The 22,620-nt window shown below is 37.1% G+C and overlaps 2 protein-coding genes and 4 long non-coding RNA genes across 25 annotated transcripts; 4 read left to right on the top strand and 2 right to left on the bottom strand.

The window, feature by feature from the left end:
• LOC114877173 (zinc transporter ZIP1-like) lies at positions 1-14,563 on the bottom strand. Of its 9 annotated transcripts, none has more exons than XM_029189418.2 (8): positions 14,478-14,563; positions 9,537-9,791; positions 9,027-9,194; positions 8,781-8,915; positions 8,543-8,698; positions 7,866-8,073; positions 7,421-7,547; positions 1-816 (listed from the first exon to the last, which is right to left on the bottom strand). In XM_029189418.2, the coding sequence occupies exons 2-8, from the start codon at positions 9,761-9,763 to the stop codon at positions 548-550; spliced, it is 1,290 nt and encodes a 429-aa protein (XP_029045251.1). In that variant the 5' UTR covers positions 9,764-9,791; positions 14,478-14,563; the 3' UTR covers positions 1-547. The 9 variants fall into 9 exon arrangements, with proteins under 9 accessions (XP_029045251.1, XP_029045247.1, XP_029045250.1 ...); XM_029189414.2 differs by lacking the exon at positions 14,478-14,563 and adding an exon at positions 14,283-14,374; XM_029189417.2 differs by lacking the exon at positions 14,478-14,563 and adding an exon at positions 14,046-14,134.
• LOC114877179 lies at positions 823-3,527 on the top strand. Of its 2 annotated transcripts, XR_003789523.2 has the most exons (4): positions 823-1,353; positions 1,425-1,524; positions 1,965-2,185; positions 3,443-3,527. It is a non-coding gene; the product is annotated as an uncharacterized LOC114877179 (long non-coding RNA). The 2 variants fall into 2 exon arrangements; XR_003789522.2 differs by having other exon boundaries at positions 823-1,524.
• Positions 8,040-9,070, top strand: LOC114877181. Its single transcript, XR_003789526.2, has 4 exons — positions 8,040-8,120; positions 8,534-8,675; positions 8,784-8,919; positions 8,978-9,070. It is a non-coding gene; the product is annotated as an uncharacterized LOC114877181 (long non-coding RNA).
• Positions 9,081-9,613, top strand: LOC114877180. Of its 2 annotated transcripts, none has more exons than XR_003789524.1 (3): positions 9,081-9,171; positions 9,263-9,435; positions 9,524-9,613. It is a non-coding gene; the product is annotated as an uncharacterized LOC114877180 (long non-coding RNA). The 2 variants fall into 2 exon arrangements; XR_003789525.2 differs by having other exon boundaries at positions 9,500-9,582.
• LOC114877177 lies at positions 9,717-16,843 on the top strand. Of its 10 annotated transcripts, none has more exons than XR_006830518.1 (13): positions 9,717-9,808; positions 10,166-10,239; positions 10,318-10,554; positions 10,658-10,826; positions 11,635-11,758; positions 11,875-12,014; positions 12,087-13,926; positions 14,065-14,272; positions 14,368-14,882; positions 15,341-15,528; positions 15,759-15,974; positions 16,150-16,425; positions 16,690-16,843. It is a non-coding gene; the product is annotated as an uncharacterized LOC114877177 (long non-coding RNA). The 10 variants fall into 10 exon arrangements; XR_006830516.1 differs by having other exon boundaries at positions 11,635-11,793; XR_003789515.2 differs by having other exon boundaries at positions 11,635-12,014; positions 12,087-12,341; positions 12,488-13,926.
• Positions 16,844-17,470: 627 nt separating this feature from the next.
• On the bottom strand, positions 17,471-20,910 carry LOC114877188. The gene is made up of 7 exons (XM_029189436.2): positions 20,868-20,910; positions 19,976-20,171; positions 19,308-19,425; positions 19,097-19,248; positions 18,814-19,015; positions 18,561-18,646; positions 17,471-17,859 (listed from the first exon to the last, which is right to left on the bottom strand). The coding sequence occupies exons 1-7, from the start codon at positions 20,908-20,910 to the stop codon at positions 17,640-17,642; spliced, it is 1,017 nt and encodes a 338-aa protein (XP_029045269.2). The 3' UTR covers positions 17,471-17,639.
• Between the last annotated feature and the right edge of the window lie 1,710 nt (positions 20,911-22,620).

Here is a 22,620-nt window from a genome sequence, read left to right as displayed (position 1 = left end):
TCGAATACCTGAAACATGTTTTATTTTATTATGATGTCATGCAATATACATATTATGTAAAGATGTATTTAAATATCGGTATATGTATACAATTAAAATACGATTTTCTAGTTACGATATAAAAAAGTCCTCAGTATAGATATTTCATACAATTTATATTATATAAAAAAAAAAGAATAAGTAACGCGGTTGCACGATTTACTCGTGAACCGTATCACATGTATTTTCTTAAAGATAACAGCTTCTTTTAATCGTATTTTGTAAATCTTCCTATTTAAATATCATCCATACTTTAATGTACATACATACTAAATAGTATCATTCTCCTTTCTCACGTTGAAACCAAAGATTTATAATACTGTCTTCCTTCGACGAAGACTCTTCGTTTTTTTCTACTAATTAGAAAATTAAAAAATTTTCCAAGATTATTGGTAAATTGTACGGAGTACGATTAGCTGATTTCTAAAAATAAGTAACAATCACAGAGACATTTGTCTCGTAGAGTAATTATTAGCGAATAAGGGATTCACCCCCGCGCGAACAAGTTTTAACTCGTTCCATTCCTGATTCTTAATGAAGTATTTGTTGGATTTTTCATCGAGGAAGATAAAACAGTACTGACTGTTTCTGCGATGCTTTCTGTTACCTTATCAATTGTATCAGTAAATATTTGTTCGCTTGTTTTATTCGAATGGTTGTATTCGTAGGAATCCAATTCGTGGTCGTGATCATCTTCGTGGTGATGGTCGGTGTCGTTCCCATGTGAGTGTCCATGCGAATGGGAATGGGAATGGGAATGGGAATGAGAATGTGCGGCTGTAACAACAAAATAGAATTTTTAAATGTTTGCTTACGTATAGTTAAGTATTTGTTAATCTATTAATATTCAAAATTTTGAATACATAAGGTGATTGAACACGCGGTATTGCGCGAGTAGCGGCAAATGTGTCAACTACCTATTTAAATTTATATTTGTTGAACAGTCGGTAAAGTAGAGATTATTAGATGATAAAATCTACGTTTATGCAGGTAACGTCAATTTTTATTTACTTACAATGATCCTTATTGATTTTTATATAAAATATCAAGTTTCTAGAAAACATAAAATCTTTGTAATTATTGCTTATGAAGAGAATTTCCTTCAGAAATGGGAATATAGACCGAAGCACGGTAAATAGCCGAGAAAGCGGTCATTGCCAGTCTTGGGTCATTGCTATACGAGGAGAAAGCTTATAGGTAATCAGGTTTTTTACAATACTATTCTTCAAAAGTAAATTACGAATGTCCATCAAAGTAACGAAACCAGTCTAACTTGAGCGAAGTGAAATCTGAAAGAATGTACTTTTGCATAAGGTAAGTTCACTCTTCTTATCTGAAATAAGGATAATAATAAATTTCATGTAACTATTCGTAATCATCCATAGATGATTAACAAGAAGGAAACAATGAGAGACAGTAGTGAAAGGTTAAGTTTAACGAGGTCAACGACTGACAATATAAACAAGCTCAACGAATGACACGCCGGTAAGCAACAGTAAGCAAATGTTACATTCATTTGTTTCTGAATCAAATACTGTGACCTATTGTTTCACTTTATGTACATTACACACCTTCGCTAGTCGGGTATCATGAGATTGAAATACATTGGTAACGGATGATACTTCCGTAAAAGCAGTTGTTATTACGAATTCGTATTTAGCATTAGACGTAAATAAACCTATTAAATAACTCGTCTCATGTTTATTGCCACAGATGAGATTGACGCGTTTGAAATAGCTGAGAAGCGTGGGTTTAATCATATACGGAAGGAAGTCTGTATTTTATAAGAATTACAATCATAAGAACTTCAGGTGTATTAGAAGCATATATCGATCGATTTTTAAATCGATCTTTTTTGATTGTTCGTTATTGAAGTTTACGGATTAAGTCAGTAATGATATCACGTACTTTTCCTGAATTAATAGGTTAATAGGTACATCCGAGTTTTATTGTCGCTGCGTGTTACGACGATTCCTCTGACGAGTAACGTTACCACGAAGCAGAAGTTCGCTGCGTCGTATGCCACCGTTATCAGTCATCAACCTAATTGCAATTGACTTGTACTATATGTTGGAGACTGTGGTCGTGCAATGAAAAAACCACCGTGTATACCAGTGGGGAAAACGAAGTCAATCTGCGAAATCGAGTATGTAATCAGTCGCGTAGACGGATTGAAATCGTCCATTTAACGTATACGTCCTGCACTATTATTCAATGCAATCAACGATGCATTATATGCATCTTGTAAAGGAATGCCGGCCCGGTATTCAAAAAATTGATAAAAAATGAACATTGACGTTGATTTAAAATCAGGTAAAACGCTGAATACTCTAATGGAAAACAAGACTATAATATTCCTATTTGAAGAAAAATAATTTTTATTTAATACGAGTTTCTTTTATTTTAATTTAGATTTTCTGAAGTATATTTTTAAATGAAAGACCAAGAAGAGTTAAATGTAACTGGTGGAATAATCAAAGATGAAATTATTATTATCTATTCAAGAGTTACTCCTGATCTTTTGGATAAGATCTGACTAACAGGATGATAATATCTTGAAGATTGAATCTACTTAAAGACAAGGCTGATTTAGCCTGCTCCCATTAAATGCGTCCGACCAAAAAATTGGCGGAACCGTTCGCTTTCTCATAGTCGTATTTTCGTGACCTTGACTTTTTCGACGTTACCATTTGACGTCAAAATCGATGTGTAGACGCGGTTTCCATGTGCATCGAAACACGTGGGTGGTGATTGCACCAAGGGCGTACCGGTGATAGGTTTGCACCGAGGTTAAGAGATGAAAGACTTCCCAATCGTTCGTTAAATGTCGACAACACCTGATATCGTGGAGCAATTAACTCGGTAACAGTAGTTGCCAAAGGATCTGAAAGTATTTTCGAGCAAACTTCGAAACTCACTTCTATGTATAGGGTGGAACAGTTGAAATTAGTATCTCGGTCATTATTTTTAGCTGAGAACAATTTCTACCAATATACGGTTCCCTTCCAAAAGAAGAAAAACTTTGTTTGATCAGAAAGCAACGTTTGTTTGACAATTCTGTATTCACTTCGTTGTTTGCCTATCCTTGGAGAAAGTTTTTCCTAAAACTTCGCTTTTTATCATCACTGGAAAGTTACCGTTCCCTCTCGTTCCAATTAAATCTGAAACTTTCGCGTAGTAAATCGAGCATTAAAAAAAAAAAAAAAAAAAAAAAAAAGATGCGAGTAATAAGAGAGACGCATAGATCCATTGTTGATAATCAGTTATATACAGTGCACTTTCACTGTACAACTCCACTCACGATCAGAAACTAAATATCTTAGGAAAGGATTAATTTTTATAATTAATATACCAGTTTTACTGATAGATGCTCATTCGATAAACACTCACTGGCGATTTGCAGGCCCAGCATTAACATGAAGCCAACAATTATGGCGGTCAGCTGTAGGAGGCCACTTTTCTCGTTAGCTCTTTCGCGTGCGAGCACCTCGAAGAAAACCACGTAGAGCAACGTTCCGGCTGCCATTCCTTGAAGTATCGTCGGCGTTGGTCCCAAGTTTCCGCTGTCGTTCTTGAAATAGTCGAGAGCTAATCCTACAGCGATACCAATGGGAGTGACCATGGAAAATATCGTCAGGTAGCTAAGAGTTGTCCTGGTGGATGCACCAGCGACGTATAATTCCATTCCAACGCAAAATGAGATGACCAGTTTGTGCGTGGCTATAGCTGCAGCTAGATAAACCACGGAACCGATAGAGGGTTCTAGTCCAACAGCTAGACCCTCGAAGATTGCGTGGAAAGAGAGAGCTAGAACGGTCAACAGACCCTGAATCGAGGTATTTTTCGTCACAGGGACGTGCTTATGTTCGTGTTGCTTCGTCCTGGGGTATTGGTTCAGATTTGTATCGGAAGGGTATCTCACATTCTCTGGACTATGTTCATCAGAGGATAACCCCGTTGGAGAGGACAGGACGAATATAGCTGGTAACGCTTTATCGTGTTTAGACTGCTTGTTCAATTCGTTTTCATTCTCTTCTAACTCATCGTTACCCTCCCTCCAGGTAGACCTGGTCGTAGTGGACATCGTGGTCGTTGAACCTGTCGACGCAGTCGTCGATGCACCTGGTTGATTGTTGCATCTGCGTACAGAGACTGTCCTATATAGGAGAGCCTCCGAAGACTCGGGTTTTCCCGTCAACGCTGCGTGCACCGCCTCCTCAACGAGGTAAACGAGGAAGAATCCAGCACAGAACAGTAATTCAGACAAACTAAGCGTGCCTAAGGTTGGCAGTTGATCGTTCTTCTGGTGTCTCTCCACGCTGACGCGAACTTCCGGTGCTAAATGCAGGAACGTGGTGAATAAGAGGACCCCTCCTCCGAAGCAAAGTAACAACGACGTTTGCAGGCCCTGGGGGGGGGGATTATAAGTTATCTTCGAATTTCTCTATCATTCTTATCGAACATAGTTACCCAGTCGTTCCTCGAAAGAAAGCGCAGCTTATAATTGGGACAATCGTTGCTGCCTTCGACGAGCTTATCTTGTGTAAATGTTAACCCACTTTGTACAAGAGGACATAAGAATTTTATTTTTCTACAATTTACTTCGTTTCATTCGTTCTAGAAGACGTAATTTTAGAGGAACGACTGCTGAATGTTCGATAAATTTATTTTAACCCTCAATTGGCCGGATTACTGATAAGCAACCGATTAAATGTTGACACATTTGGTCGGCAGTTACTTTGTATTTTGTACGGGCAAGACGTGACGTTTAGTTCAAACAGTTAACAAATTTGTTATCTTTAATGATTCATTTATGATCCAATGGAGATAATAAAATTTAGGTATGCTACCTATTCATGTGATAATATCAACATTGATTTTTGAAACGTTGGATTATTTTACTATACGAGTTTCAGGTGAACGGGATCAAAAGGAATGATCCGAGAAAAGAATATGAATTATTTTGATTTAGTCGTACCAGTTGAGGATTAAATTGTTGAACATTTCTGATGTTGTTTGGCGATAGCTTCGTACATCGGAAACGTACTTGCGAATCTGTTGCAGATCCGGAGAAAACGGTAGAAGAGGAAGCGTTCGAAACCGAGGTCGAAGTGCAAGTGCTGGAATTGCTGGAAATTCCCCGGTGTCGTTTTTGGCGATGGTTGATTCTGTATCGTCCTACTATCAACGGTAACATTCCCAGGATCAAGGAACCGAAACCAAGACCAATCATTGCTCCTATCTTTGCTATCAATAAAATTGTGGAAGTCGTTGGTTCTTCCATGTTTTTTTCCCTCTATTATTCAACTTCAGAAGGTAAATTTATATTGAACCAAAGAACTTTGGTTCAATTTCTCTTTAAAAGAAAGAACAATATTCAAATTTATCTCTTTTTCACATCACTTAATAACGTCCTTTTTTTCCAGTATCATCACAAGTCCTCTCATCCTTCACACCGTGCTCAACATTTGCTCTAGATTCTTCAGGCGTCTTCCACTTCTCCCTTCACTCGTTTGAGATGGCCACTTTATCACTTAGCACAAGCCAAACAATTTCGAAACGGTCCGACAATGAATTAAGGTATCTCCGATCACTTACATTCATTAACGTTCGTTCATTGACGCCAGATTAGTATTCTTATCAAAAGAATTTTTAGACAGATTCTTCGAGTGACTCAATCCGGAACCAGAGCCTTTATCAACGATCTACCGGCCTATTCATCTCGTTCTTTTTTACGCTGTGCAACGATCAAGATTGAAAGGATTTAGCGAATGTGAAACCACGGGAAATCGCGCGTCCTGGATCCAAGCCAGTGGAACCGTGGGTATTGCAATATTTAAACTCACTTTTCCTTTGGAACACGTTAAAATGTTACGAAAACGAGTTGATCGAGCAATCGAGGATGCTACGCTTCGTTTTAAGAGGAGTTCGTAAAAATGCGACGAAGATTCCTAAGTAAATGCTGCGAACGATCGAGCCGGAACGAACTGTGCTGTTCCATGCGGTACGATGGTAAATCGGATACTCCAGGGCTGGTTGGCCACTCGACTCCGATCCCCTCGCGTCTTACGTAGTCCGAGCCGTACTCGTTTCCTGCTCTCTGCCCCTTCCACGCGGTGCTTCCCTACCCGACTGTTGATCGTTCGTTCTCTCCTTCCTACACGCTTTGACTGCTCGTTCGCGTCGATGCCATGCCGGTCGACATGGAAATGTTTGCAGGTATACGAACTCGACGAGTATGTTTGGTAACCTGTCGGCGAACGGGCGGCTGATAGGAGCCGCGGATACATAGCTACGTGCATGGAGGAGAATGAATGATTGGCAAGCACCGCGTGCCTGGACTGATGGTAGGAGACGATCGATCGCTCTTCATTGATCGATCGATCGGTTGCATACTTGCGCTGCTTTCTGCCAGTTCAAACGATGCGTAATGCTTGTTATTTTCTCTTCTCTTTATCGTTTAGCAAGCCGACTGCCGTGTCACCTGAACGTGCCTGACGTATGAATCCCCGGCAGAGATCTGTTAAGCTGCTGGTTATTAATCTTTCTTGACCATGCATAACTAGAATTCCAGGGCATTGCAATTCTGTTTACCGAAATGATCTACAATTGATGAGAAACTTGCGATATGGCGCAATGCAGGTCACTTTCAATTTCTAATCTAGTTCACTGCATCGTTTTCACTTGTAACGGAGTTAAAAACGCGAACCATCGACGCTTTACAATAGACGAAAATAATATTCCAACAATTTTAGTCTGACGGTACTTGAGAAACCAGTTCTTGAAGAGGGCACCTAGGTTTTACAGTTAATAATTCAATTGATTTTCAGTTCCACCTTGATCAGACATGGTTCTGAGTAAATGGGTGAAGCTGATTTAATGGTGAAAGGCGGCTCGATCATTCAACGTGTAGTTGAATCATTGGCGCAGAAAAATGTTCCCGTTTTGTTACTTTATGAGTTACCTTAAATAATATAAAATGGAAGTCAGCTTTTCCTTCTCTAAGTACAAATCTTACACTTTAATAATTGATAACTGACTGTTGACCACGTTTTTAGTCGATAAATGTTAAGCAGAGTGATAATTTCGGCGTATGTCTTTCAATTATCGTACCGTTCGCGACCTCCCGTGTCACGACCGTGTAATTTATTTTAATTTATTGTAACGCATTCCCGACACCCGTGAGTCAACATTGTTTACGGAGAGAAAGCTCTAATCAACGATCGTTTTGCCTTAATCGCAAAACTAGTCGTTTTTCTTTGATTCGTTTCACTCTGATACTTGTTTCTTGCTTACAGGAGATCCATGCTGTGTCGGTTTTGACGTGAAACGTAGACTATCGAGTGTTTCAACGTTAGTGGAAAGTAAATTTTGTACTTACTGAGTATCTGGAGTACAAACATCACAGCGAATCCAACCAAAATGGACAAATATTGTTTGAGGCCGCTTCTATGCTCTTGAAGGATCTCGAAGAACACTACGTATAGTAATGTACCAGAAGCCAGACCCTGTAACGTTCAAAATACAAAAATTATTCTATTATGTTTGAATATTACAAATTTTTCTTTCATTCTTTTAATACGAAATAGCTTGTTATCAGTTATAGCAACCTATGGATCAGAGTTAAATTAATGGATTTTCCTTAATGGTTTTCAGCGAAGCCTATTGATAATTTAATGCACCATTTAGAGAAAGCAGAGCTAATGAAGGTACATAAATATACGAAGGAAAGGCTTAATAAATATACATAATTTCGACAACGAAATCGGGTGTTTCAGTAACAATCTAATATTGATAGAAACTTGGAATAAAAGAATTGTTTTTACCTGCAGCAGAACCGGAAGTATGCCATTCGCAGCGGCGCTTTCGCCACCAACTAGTAACATTCCTATGCCGATTCCTAAAGGAGAAACGACCGCAAATGTGCAGACATAAATCACAGAAAGATACGTTCTGGTGTTCGAAGCTATTAACTCCACGCCAATGCAAAACGCTATGACAAATTTATGAGCCGCCACTGCTGCAAACATATACCTGAAAATGAAAACAGAGATTTTTTATTATGAATCCATAAATATTGAGTAAGTGATGTTTTTGAAATTAATATTGATTTTGTAATTGATAATAGGAAGAAAACTTTTCCCATTTAAGAGTTTGCTGTTACTAAGGAAAGTAAATAAGATATAGTTATGTGATCAATCTTCTGTTAGCCACAAGTCAATGTAACGTCTATCTACTAATTGTTTTCTAACAGATATCTTCACCGTTGGTCATTGTTGTGTTTGTTTTCTATTTCAAAGTCTAAATTTACATGAATGCTAATTTGCTCGTTTTACAATTTGACGCTCGTTGTCACGTATTCCTGATTATGATACTTAACTTTTCACATTACCGTTCTTTTCCTTAGTTTTATCTATTGACACTTAATTTTACGAAAGCGATATAGCTTTGCTGAATAGGTAGAATATATACATATAGTTCGTTTATCAAAAAGCAAACGCACCAAACGAAAGAGGCTGAGCTTTCCAGTCCAATCGCGAGTCCTTCGAATAATTCATGCACGGATAAACCCAGAACTATTAATAATCCTCGTAGAGAACTTATGACGAAGTCGTCTTTCTCGTCCATTATGACTGGTAAGTGATGCGAATGCCCGTTACTGCAACAATGAATGTATTTTCATCTCCTATTATTTGCATACGATTCACAATGTACAGTTTATTAAACGTTATCTTTCTTACTAGTGTGAATGCCCATTTTCGACTAATTCGTTGGTGCTACGGTTGACATCCTTCTTCGAGAAATTGTCCTTGATGGATTGTTTCTTCCTCAAATGCGTGTGCACCGATTCTTCCACTAAATACATTAAGAAGAACCTAGGTAAAGGAAAAAATAAATTCTTTACATATTATAATAATTAGAAAAAAAATTTCTGAAGATAGCTTCACGATAAGAAAGCGATCTCGGATCAGATAATCTTCACTTACCCAGCGCACGTAAGTGTTTCAGCTAATGAAAAGCTGAGTTCAGGAAGTTTCTTTTCTTCGATAAGATGTTCTACCCCTTCTTTTACTTCTGGCAGTAGATGAAGAAATGTTGTACAGAAAAGAACGCCGCCACCGAATCCCAAAAGTATGCTCACCAGTTTTGTTGACCTACCGTAATAAAATCATTTTTCAGCATGACACTAATTCATCGAATTGTTTCGTTCTTACGTTTGTAGGCAAGATTACATCACACAGGTAGCCTTTGCAATTATTACAACATGAAACTGAATGCATTATGATCGTCGTAGTGATAATAGAATCCGCAAACTTTAGAAGCTCGAGGTGTTTGCTTTCAATATATGCACGTGACCTGCTTTCAAGTGGTTTATCAATTTGATCAACTATGAAGGTAAGACGATTCGAAGCCGTAGGAAAACGCAAATGAAATTGTGATAAATAACGTTAAAACTAAGTTTGTTTTTTAAAATGTGTTGGAGGAAACATTAGTACCTGGGATTTCCGACGTCACTTGTTTTCCATTTCAAGCATTTTGCCATTTGCATTGGTAGAATCCCCATGCATGTACTGACTACGCATAAAATGATCATAGTAACTCCTTTTGCAACCAATACATCGTATACATCTTCCTCTTCATCTTGATGATCTTCTTCAACATTATGGAAATGATCAGTGGTGATCAGTCTTTCCATAAGAGAGTTATCTTCTGATGGCGTCATTGTTCTCTTTATCAACAGTCGAGGCGTTCTGGAAAGAATAAACAGGTATAAGTAATTTGCATACAAATGTCTACAAAGTTAAAATTGTTAATGGGGTCATTTTAGATCTACGTTGATAAGTCGCAACAGGTGTTACGAGTACTCATTTTTACATATAAACAATATGAACATGAATAGTAGTGAATAATTTATGATATGAATTATGTATTTCATATATTATTTATTAATTAATTTTGGAAACAATAGATGGTCACACGTTTGTGATACAATTCTTTGTAATTAATCTTTTTTCTTCGTCGGTAATATCGTAAACGGCTCTTTTTGATATGTAAATGAGTACCTATACATATTCTGATAACAACTCCAACATTCTTTTTTTCGTGTTTTTCATTTTTTTTCCAGACGATTAATCATCGTGATTCATGAAGACACCATTTGGATGATGTTTATGTACATTGAGAATTACAGTATCCTCGGTAATTTTATTCTCTTCAGAAAACGAAGACTTCTTTTTTACCAATATAAGATTTGATATGTGCTTTTTTTTTTTTTAGAAAATTAGCCAATTCTTAGAAATGTACTTATGGTTACAAAATTTATAATGATTAAGATGTACCAAATTTGTAGCTAATTCATAATGATAATAATTGCGAAGACAGGTTTCGTTCGTAACTGTGCTAGTAACACGAGTATGTCTGTGAATATCAAATATGAAGATATCGAATCAGGAGATGATTAAGTGCCTCTTGAAATTGTTTAATTACAGAACTCGATATGAACATCAATTACATGTATGTATTGCACAATTCGAAAAGTATACTCAATAGAGTAGTTATATAGATTGATAAAATACTAATAATCTAATATAAAATTTCATCATTTTTCTATCCATAGGTACACCAGACAGTATTTGAACGAACAATACAAGCATTCTGTAATATTATCATCGCTCTTTATTTGGAATGTGCAGATGCTACGAAAAACTTGCTTCACACAGACAGTTATTGAATTACCACCGTGATTACATGAAATCAACATCAGCTAACACTTTAGTGTCAGATAAGTATGTACAATTTTGTGCTAAAATTGTTTTCTTTTCTAATTTTTAATACTAATATTACTAATTGCTACTTAATTGATACATATTAGGAAGGTATAAGATAATTATCAAAATTAATGATAGCTTCTATACGGTCATCACAGTTTGCGCACTTTCGTTATCAACTTACCTTTTGAAATCTGCGAATTAGTTAGACGTGGCGACGTTAACGGCGCGACACCTGTTTGCTTGGTTCGCTTTTATTTATTTGAGAGCACTTCAGGTGTTCCGTATAATCGTGAGAGTTGACACACTACTAATCACTTAACTTTTACACGGGAACGAGTATACACCTATATATAGACGGCGCGCGATGCTTCGGGTTGATTCCTTTGCTATCATTGGAGGTAATAAACTGTCTCGTGATAATATCTATGACGAGGATCTCCCGTCAAAGCCGAACACTTAGTATGTCTCTTTTCTTTTCAAAAGGATAAAGATACTACGCTTAGCCAGGCATTTGCTTGTAGAAAGAACGATAGCGATCAAGCTCGTTTTAGATAAAGGGTAAAATTGATCGGATTGCTTTATCGAATGATGATATTTGGTAACGTTTTTATGAATTGAAGTATATTTTCGGATATAAAAATATTTTAATCAATCATTTGTTGACAAATTTCATTTCTGGTATTTATTTACATTGTTTACCGAGTTAAAAATAAAAGTTAAGCGATTTTATGTTTAATAAAATTAACGTGTCAATAGGGAGGTAAATTCGTAATATCATCCCCGTTTAATTTCTCATCAATGGAACAACCTATATTGATTCTAGGATTATAATTGTGCACACGTTTTAAAAGTAGTACGTTCATATCAAAGGGAACAGAGAGCCATCCCTTATCATGACACGTGTGTAATTTCTAACATGATGAAGATACGGATGTTCAAGTTTCGAGGTTTGACAGAGATGAATACGTTTCAAATTCCTACTGTATAAAGTTTCTTCAGTCTACCGTATGATTAGATATGAGTCATGCGAGACTCGAGTACATTTGAATGTTTGAAATTTCAGTTATTTTGCAAAGAATCTTCGACATTCCATGCACGCCGTTCACGATACAGAAACGTATTCCAGGAAAGCTAGCTTTTAAAATAAAGTTTCATTTGAGGACTTGAACGACTGATGGATCATGGTCCCAATATAACAAGATTGTAAATTAAAGCATTGATTTGACAATCGGCTACCTTGATGCCTGATCAATTTGATGACCTTGTTGTTTGTAGGCATCATCTGGGGTGAACGCATTAAGAATAAAAATTTTTAAGGGCAATGGTGCTATGCTTAAGCGAGCTCCTTTCACGTTCGCTTTCGACGAAAACCAAGTGGCTTGAATGATCGTTAAAAACAGGAACAGTAAAAAGGAGAGGCAGGAATGGATGGTACTACGTAGTACCGGATCTTGGGTGCAGTGAAAGTATGTTTGCAATGCCCCTTTGAAAAACCCAAGAGGGGAGAAATGACTTTTGCGTTTATCCAAGGTAAACTACAACCGTTTGAGATAGCCAGCAATCAAATTGGAGTCAAATTGAAGTTTGACTACTTAAACAACTTAAAACATTAATCTTCGATCGATATCTCATGTTCGAAAAATATATAATTCTGATGTTATCTATAACAAGATTAGGAATCTACATATAACAAGAACTCACGTTTGGAATGCGCCCCCTTTTTGTTGGATCTAACGTTCAGGGAAGAAAGAAGCAATTATGGTTGGCAGCGAAATGCTGTAACGTTTGACGACTGGAAGAAACTAAGATCACTGGTTGGTCGGCCAATGTATCCACCACTTGTATACGTATTTGCGAAACCTGTTTCGTTCGACATTATCGTCCAAATCTGGACGCAGAGAATCCAGATCGGCAATACACTAGATCAGAGGATTTAAGGTTGAAATAAGTGTGCGCTGCCTGCAGTGAAAGGGTTTAAGACATTCGTCTTTATTAATCATCGGAAGAACTTAACTCTTTGAACTCCAGAGATGATTCTCACTTGCTACTTTTTACTCTAATACATCAATTCTACTTGGCGACTGTTTTTAACCGACTTCGAAAAAGGAGGAGGTTGCTCAATTCGATCAGTATATTTTTTTGTTTCGGTAGTTTCACTTAATAATACTTCACGTGTACGATGTTTTATACGCATTAGACGGTACGAATTAGACGTCCTTCAATATATTGATTAGATAAACAGCTTTAGATTAATTTCGCCCTACGTAACTGTTTTTTGGGAAATTCGTTTGCTAAATGCCTGCGGATTAATCTAAACTTATGTGACCGTTCCTTGACACATTTGTTCGCTAAGCGCCTACGGATTATTCTTACAATTAGTCGATTTCACTATTGCGCTAATTCGCGCATATTTGTTAGACGTGTATTTTTTGATTCGGTACGATTTTTTATGCGCATTAGACGGTGTGAATTAGACGTTATTCGATACATTGATTAGATAAACATCTATAGATTAATTTCAGCCTACGTGTAATAATAGGCCAAATGTAGTAGAATTCCGCTACATTGAGTGAGAAGTGGGAAATAAAGAACTAAAGAAAATAGAATAAAGAATAGTTCACTAATTGATGGTAAATGAGCAGTAGTTTTTCGACTGGAAAAAGCTACAGCTTGAAATGAATCAGCGACGTGACAATCACTCTCTTCTATTTCTCTAACGCGCCTCTGTCTAACAGTACAATGTTTAAGAAACTAATATTTCGTGAGATCTATTACTCATATACATGATTTATATTATAGGTTTAACTTTGAAGGAGAAAAATACATGGTTGTAAATTATTTATATCTCTACATTTCAACAGAATACTCTGATTATTTTTTGTACGAAATACGTTCAGAAGGACTTTTCCTTGTGCATACTTCCACTCCAGTTGCTCGGAGTTTCTTGGTGTGTTATCTGTACATTGGAATGTTTTATTGAAAACCGTGCAGTCTATTATTGTGCGTGTTTGAACTGTTTCATCAACGGCAACCTATTGCAAAATGACTTCAATGCAATCAAAAGAATTGATTGGACGGTGAAGTTTTAACAGCTGTACATAATCGATGATTTACGGTGCGTCGTTTTAAAATTCTCCGTCGAATGAAAATTAAAGCGTGATTATAAATTAATTCAATCAGTTTCTGCAAAATTCATAATGCCCATAAAATTTAAACAGAAACATGACATAATACCTCTCATTCTCATTTACAGAATTCAAGCAATAAGATCACCACTGAAATATTTCACTGAGAATACCAAGACTTTCACAGAAAAGTTGTGTAAAAATTTTCCAAAACCATCAATAGCATCACAACATTCAGAAGATAGAGAAGCATAAATCTGACCAAGCACAGAAGATGATTCAACTTTGCATCAGACACACTTTAGAAGAGAACTGATGGCAAAAATAAATTGTTGTGTACGTATACCTAGAGCGACGTATAAATCTTCTTGACGTAACAGGGTGAATCGTGGCGAACACCGTGATCTTACTAAAGTTGCTGGCGCTTGTAGGATGCACCGATCGCGGCGAGACACGGCACACTGAGAGTTGGATGCGTGAATGAAGAATACTGTATTGCAAGGGAGAGAGTAAGCTGAGGCGATGGAGGAAACTTTCGTACCTGTTTATCGGGATTCCCTGCTATGCGCGTGCCGTCCCTCCAACGATTCGGGAATCCTGAGGATGAACATTCACCCTGGTCACGCGTGCGGACGTGATGTATTCATAAGTAGCGTGTTTCACGTGCAGCATCTGCATAATGATCGCGGCAAAATCAACGAGAAGACCGGTATAGGGTCAAGTTGGCTGACCGATCAAACCGGAAATGCGAATGAGATCCTCTTGTGATGCCGTCAGCGACTTCCAACGTTATCGAGATAGAATTCGGTATTGGAGAGGTATTCGTTGGAAGAGGTGCAAATTGTTTCGAAGAAATGCTTAGCAATTTTCTTTTTATTTTGGAATTTACTTGAAATGGAGGGATGGAGGCCTTCGAGGCGAAGACATTGGCGTAACTAAGATTGCTGTAAGAGTTTTGCATTTTTTGTATTTAGGAATGCTTTTATGCTTCTCGTAGTAATTCCTGGTGAGGTCACTAATGAACGTTTGGATTTTTAGAAAATTTGCAATTCTGATCCATTCCTCTTTTCGTGTGGAATTTCTTGTTCTTCTTCTTTTGTTATTTTGATATGTTGGAAGATGCAAACATGCAAATATATTCATAGTTCAACTTCTTTTAAAAGTTGAAACAATTTAAAATTTAGTGGTACCTCTTTTTTGAATAAACTTTTATAATTTTTCTGTAGATCTTAAAATCAACAATGTTTCTTTTTAATACCCACTAGAAGCAAATGTTTGCAATTGAAACAGTATTATCGTACTTAGCTATACAAAGAGTTCAAGATAATTCTAATAACAGAATTTTTGTTGAATACCATTGCAAATAATAATATCGCAACATTGATAATAATCTTTTGTTTGCAGCTGAAAATACAGTATTACCTTGATATCGAGAGTTACCCTCAATCTCAAATTCAACATTATTATTTGCTTAGGAATTGAACTCACCGACCGATCGTATAATGGAAGTGCACATAAAAAGTCGATTGTTTTATTTTAAGTTCCTTTAGTGTACGTCTTCTGTTATGCGTTTAATTATGCAATCTTCCAAGGTGACTACCGATCAGCTGGTGTAGCCTGGCTTTTGTGGTTCTCCTTTTGTTTTTTTTCTACAGATCAATATCTTACGTCAATCTTATTTATGAAAAAAAAGAAGGAACTACGCTATTCGAATGGAACGATCAAACCATGAAAGCACTGCTCATTAGCAACGAATGTTTATGATACTGCCTATTTTTCCTATTCTTCTCATTCTAATTGTAATCGTTTATTTTTTCCACAGGTATATACATTGGTATAGTGACTAATAGGTGACACTGTTGCAAAACACGGAAAAATAAGATTCACAACCAAATGCAGCAATTGGTGTATGAAATCATCGATGACTATAATTTTTTTCTGCGCACAATTGTTTTTATTTTATTTTATATATTCCGATACTTCCATGGACAAAGAAAATAGTACATATGGTGGACTATTGTAAAAGATTATTGAATAGGTAACTATCTATTATTTTTAAGCTTGACGCACAATTTGTTCTCTAATTTTAAGAAGGGAGGAAGCATGAGACATGTCCTCATTTAGAAATTCATGAAACACGTATTTCCATTTTAACTGGTCGTGTAACGAGGGAATTACCATTGCGTCATTTGTAATCAGTGAATCCTTTGCAGGTAATCGGTAATGGAAGATATCAATTCGTTCAAATTGTCTTCGCCTACGACATGGATCATTAATTCTATGCTGGTACCGTGATCTGACGCGCAAAGAAACATTTTTATTGTCATTAGTACAGGCTGCGCAAATGCATAGGAATTTTGCTGCTAGAGGTCATCGTACAAGGAAGTGAACGGAAACTCGATCTTGCAATGAACTCGATAGAAGTTGCATTCGCGAAAGAGGACAGAGAAAGCAGAAAGCAGAAGTATTACGCGATCGTTGCACAAACGGTAATAATTCTAGAAAAATAAGTATTCAACTAATGCCAGTAAGAGAATAAAAAGGGAAGGTGATGTTTGTGAAGGGGTGAGAATGAAATGAAAATCTAGCACGTGTGAATATTTTCTAAATGAATAATGGTACTAGTATTGCTAATCCATTTAAATGCCAAGGATAGATGTGTTTCTACGCATTTATTTCCATTCTTTGGATGGTACAGCGAGAAAATAATACATATTAATTGTTTCTCTGATACTAATAATTATATTTCACAGGAAGAGAGACATTATTGAATCGGAAAAGAAAAAGACAGCAAATTGCTTTGATATATTACCGATACCAGATGAAGATTTCATTATGAAGCCTTTGGTGGCGTCACATGTTAATTATAAATTAATTGCAGAATAAATCACATCTAAAAAGACACAATTTTGAATTCTTATAATTATATTGTTTAGAAATCAGTTATAATTAGAACAAGACCGAAAAGATTATTAAAATAATTGTTTGACAAGCATATGTTTTGAAAAAACCGCCAAAAATTTTTTAAAAATTCGATCTTAGCGCCATCTATACAAAAACGGCTGAAACTACTCGACGACTTATCGACTTTCCGAAAGGGGGGAACCTGCGCCATCTATCGGGGAACAGCGGAAACTACTCGACGACTTATCGACTTTCCGAAAGGGAGGACCTGCGCCATCTACCGGAGAACGGCGGAAACTACTTGTCGAATAGTTTCCGCGATTCTCCAATAGGTGGCGCTAGCGCGCTGCCTGTCGGGATCCTCAGGACCCCAGTCATCCGTATGCGCTACCCGCATATGTGAAGAAGGGTTCTTCAGGACCCCCGTCACCCGAAAGCGCTCCTTGCAGATGTTGAAGAAGGGATCTTTAGGACCCCACTGAAGTAATGCTGTGTGGTTATTCCGGGGGGTTTTCCTCAGTGTCCCCTTCGTTAATTCGAGGGATCTTTTTGTATTGTCAAACAATTACTTTAATAACTTTTTTCTCAAAATCATGATCCCTCGAGAACAAAGGCATGCCCAGCCCCACTGCCCGCATTTACAAAGAAAGATATAATTATAAAATTATAATTAAGAATATAAACATTAAGACGGACGATCACTTCATTATTGACTATCGACATTCCAGAGTTGAAAATATGATACAAATAAATTTGATGTATCATTTTGCGAATATTTTTAACAAAAAAATCATTTCTCTTATCGTTTCGTTTCCCTCAACGAACTTGTCTGATCCTTCGTTGTTTTTACACTTCTCTCACGTGGACTAATTGCAATTTGGTGAGCAATCGTATGAGGGGTTCTTTCGGAACAGGCGCTTTTTGATTTTGGTTTCTGTTTAGACTTTACACTGGTCATTCGAGCAATTTCTTCGATGTACCTTTGATCTTTTTCATTTATCTCGATTCCTTCTTGTCCCCTGCAATTACAAATTTATCGATAATTAAAATCATTTACATGCCAGGTGGCCTCAAAATTGTAGCGGGCTGAAAGGAAAAAATCTTTTTCACGTATAAAAAAAGAACTGTACCTATTCTTAAAAGCTTCATCATACATAATGAACGTTCAATATTTTTCAGATAAAAAATAAGAAGAAATGAATCGATTGAGATACAACCAACGGGTACATATATTGAAATGAAATTTCCGGTGCATTTAACACGATCCTTTACACATCAAGAAGAAGAAGGAAAGGGAGAGAAAGGTGAGAGTGAAAAGGCGAAATGCCAGAGTGTCTGGCGTAGAGGAAGCTCGCATCTCGTTACGTGAAATTTGAAGCGGCATTCTCCGCGGTACATTACGGCGGTCGTTTCACTAATGAAACGACTAAAATGCGGAGAGTGTAGCCCGTTTTAAGGGATAGAGGGGTTACGATGCGAGACCCTGGCAAAAAGCGAGATGTTCCGCTACGATCTAATGATTTTCTCGTCGCTTTTCCTTTTCGTTTCGCTACCCACTGTCCACTAGCTCTCTAGTAAATTACTCCGGTTAATTTCTTTCATTCCTCTTACCTTAATTGCTTATATTTATTCTAGTTACCTATCGACCTGTTGACTAGAGGAATTCAATTATTTTGCTTCCTGTTCCTTCAAATTGAATAGTAGAATTTAGTTTCTTTACCTTTGATACACGTTGTAGTGCTTTGTTAGCAGTTTCCTCAAGTTGAAATTGTCCTTTTCAAGCGTCTTCAGCTCAGACTCCTTTTCCTGGTGGTGAAACCAGATTAATTTAACGAGATTCCAACGAAAAGCAAAGAAATAAGAAACGAGATAGTTGAGAAGAATTCACAAATTATTAAAACGGAAGATCATATCTGTGACACTATTTTTTTTTGCTTAATTTCGTCAGGATTGTTTAAATAATTTCTCGTTACCGAGAGTGCATTCGTCATTGTCTTAAGCTCGTCGTGACGAGTTTCAGAAAGGTGACGAGCAGTGATGGTCTCTGTTGTTAATCGCGTTAATTGTTGTCGATAGTTTTCTTCCCGTTCCATCGCTTTGTCCCACGCTTCTTCTCTAGCGATTATGGTGTCCCTTAGGGTTTGCATGTCCTTCTCTAATACTTCCAGCTCGGATCTATCGCGATATAGAGAAAGAAGAATACTCAAATATTCTTATAATTTTACGACGAAAAACTTTTCAATTAAAAAAGTTTACTTGGTAATGGTAACGGTGGGTGGTTGTTTCTCACAACTTTCCAGTTTCTTTCGACATCCCATGCACACCGCCCAAACTTGTACCCCTCGATCGATCCTCGGTATATTAGTAGTCGAGGTTGCATTTGCTTTCAGCATGCACGCATTCTTTTTCTAAAACGAAAGTAAAATTTCAGCTTGAAAACGTAAGGCAAGGGTAAACATTTGTATACACTGGCTTCCGCTTCCTTCTTCATTTCTTCCAGCTTCAGTTTATCACAGTCGAGTTCCTCTTGAAGGGACGTTATCTTTTTTTCGAGCCCCCTCACCTCGTCCTGTTCCTCTTCCAATCTTGCAAAGAAATATCACAATATAACAGAGAATAAATTAATGAAATCATTGAAGTTGAATTTCTCTCGAAGCAATATAATCTTCTTGCTTTCTAAGTAAAAATTATTTGAAGGTAGAATATATGATAATGGTATTTCAATGATTAAAATTGTGTGAACAGATAGGATGAAAATACGTTAAAGAGATAAAGTTGATCCTCCCATCGCTGAAAATATTATTTCATTTTCTACATGTATAAAGCACACGAAATTTTCAATCGATAATGAAACTCTGAAAATTCCTCTCTGTTTAAAACATTTCCGTCTCAACATTTTGTAATATTATTTTAGTAAATATTCATGGAGGTAAAGTTTCCATAAAATTCCATGGAAAAATGATTTCTTTCAAATCAAAGTTCTGGTTATCTCGATCGGAAAAGAACACAATACATACCACGAAGAACAACCTTTCAAGTTAATTATTTTACAAATTATTACAAAAGCATCCATTTTATCGATTCTTGTATGCAAACTGGAGCGAATATGAATTAAACTTGTCCATTAGTACTCACCGGGACATGAGAGCTTTGTTCTCGGTGATAAGCTTCTGATTACGTGTTTGCATCACAATATTGCTGTTCTCGAGAAACTTGATTTTCGTTTGCATTTTCTCGATTGCGAGCTGGTCTCCGTGTATCGTCGTTTCCTGTTTATACGTGGCTCTTGGAGTATGTATTCGAGGATCCGAGAACGCTGGTTCACCCTTGCCTAAGAAGAAAAATTGTAGATTAGATTAATATCTATTTAAAATCGATGAAAGTAGAATTAATAATAATATAAATTATACTTTAGGCAATAAATTGTAAGATTGTACCACGATGGCGTCAGCACTTTCTGATCGAACATTACAGTCGTAAAGCGAAAGGATCAAAGTACAGTTGAATCTCTGCTATCTGACTGTTCATCATTTTATTATCCAGTTAGTAATTATACGTTTAATTCATTGAACACGTATCTCGTGCGATGGAATTTTAGCCCGTTAGCTATTAAGCTATTAAACAACAATCACTATACGAAATCACCATTAATATTCCGGTCCATCTATATTCCTTTTTTTAATCAATGAACAACATTTTTTGCTTGATGATATATCGACGCCTGGAGTTTCTTTATAAAGGATACTCTATTTAAACCCTAAACAGAATATCTGAATGCACCCTTCTCCTTAAAGAATTAATGTTTGACGCGTCAAAAGCAGCAGTGTTGCAAAAACGTTTGAAAAATAAAGGAGCAAATCGATAGGGAAATAGCCGGCAGCTTGCGTCAGTAACGGAATAGGAAATCGCACATAAAATCATTTTCTTTTCAGCATACGTGCACGTGCATACATTTACAGAAGTTAAATCATCTGCCTGAAAGGATCGCTTTGGAGAGCAAACTTTTCCTTTGAGAGTTTCATTTTACCTGGCGTGGGTGTTTCGACGTTGTTCCCTTGAAACTCGTGCATCCTCCAACCGGCGCAATATCCTACGAGTCAAAGTACACGATTCATTCGCAGTGATCGAATTAATTTCGCTAACGATCACTACACCTCTAAAAGTGAATCAATCGGTATGTAAATTGTAATTAACGTTGCGTACCACTTCGATAGGTATCCGCCGTTTGATTTCGTGGGGTATAGGAAGAGGAAACGAAACGATTGCATTGGCCATCATAGTAGCTTCTCTCTCTTGACGGATCTGACGACTGATAGTGCACACAAGACATTTTGTAAATACAATTGTTATAAAAGAATCTAACGGATATTTCAGATTGTTATTGTATACGAGGAGGTTCTGTCAGCGACAAATGTGCCTTCATCACTCTGAAATTTTCTCTAACGATCCGGAGCGATCGTTCGCTGTTCATCATTTCTTTAAAGTCAAATAGAATGAATTGAATGTAATAGAATATTTTAATTGACTCGCAATTGGAATCGTACCTAAATCAATTACAATTTACAACGGGATAGATGAACGCATTAATTAAGTCCTGAATATTGGAAACTGATCGAAAGCTGATACGATAGCTTGTTAAAACTGAAGGATTCTGTACAGATTCGAATAGAATGAAATTACAAACAATAAAGCTTTTCATCCGGAAAGCTCATTATTATAATCTCTTTCGATGATCTATCATTTTCGATTGAAAACAGAGCACTTGGCATATTTCATAAATCATCCTCGAAACTCAATGCGATATTTAAGTTACGATAAATGACCGGCATCGGTCGCAGGGCATACACGATTGCGAGGGGTTTATGGTGCAAGATCGTTCTGGTCAGGATACGAGTAAATAAGTGACAATGAGAAAGGCGATACGATCGTTCCAGTGGCATCTCCGACATATCATGGCGCCGGTTGGTCGCTGGATTTTACAGCTGGTACAGAGCGTAGGCCGTAAAAGGAAATGGAGGAAGACGAAGAAATTTTATTTCTCTTCGGCGTGTGCCGTCTTTTTACTCGCGATTCAACGCACACGGTGTCCGTGAGCGTGTACGGGACGGTGTCGTCAAGAATTTACGAGCTCGAAAACCGCGTCGGGATGACCGTGCGGAATTATGTAAAGTTGAAGGGAAAGCGGGTGGATCGTGACAGTTCAAGCACGCGATCGACGTGTTAATCGATCGAACAGCTAATGATTAAGGCGAGAATTAATCTTATAAAAATTGCCATTATGCAAATAAAAAGAAGAAATTAATTTTGCCTAAGTCAGTGTCGTGCTCCCTTAAGAGAAATCCTGAGAGGAAGGATGACATCTGACTGTCGCAGTAGATAAAGTACCTGGTTGCGAATTCGAAGAAGGTCTTTCGTTCAATTCCCGACGTTGACAGTGCCTATTTTTCACGAATCGCTCCATAATTTACGACGCGTTTCTTCCCATTCAAATCTTCTGTTTGAAGTTTCGATGAAATAAGGATGTATAAGATGAAGCAATTTCACGCATCGTAGACGAGTTTATTCGACAGTATGTACAAATTATATTCTCCGCCAATGAAAATATGAACGTGGTAACAAGACATACAGGCTTATCATCGTTTTTCCCTTTCTCTTTTCTTAAATACTTAAATAGAATAAATAATAATTAGACGAATTACAAATACAATACCATCTACCGTTGTTTAAACGATTACACAACTTTCCAGCGAATTGTTTTCCATTTTAACACAGTTACACAC

This window comes from Osmia bicornis, chromosome 2 (genome assembly GCF_907164935.1).
Source record: "Osmia bicornis bicornis chromosome 2, iOsmBic2.1, whole genome shotgun sequence".
Classification (NCBI taxonomy): Eukaryota; Metazoa; Arthropoda; class Insecta; order Hymenoptera; family Megachilidae; genus Osmia; species Osmia bicornis.
This window is presented reverse-complemented; position numbering and strand designations above follow the sequence as displayed.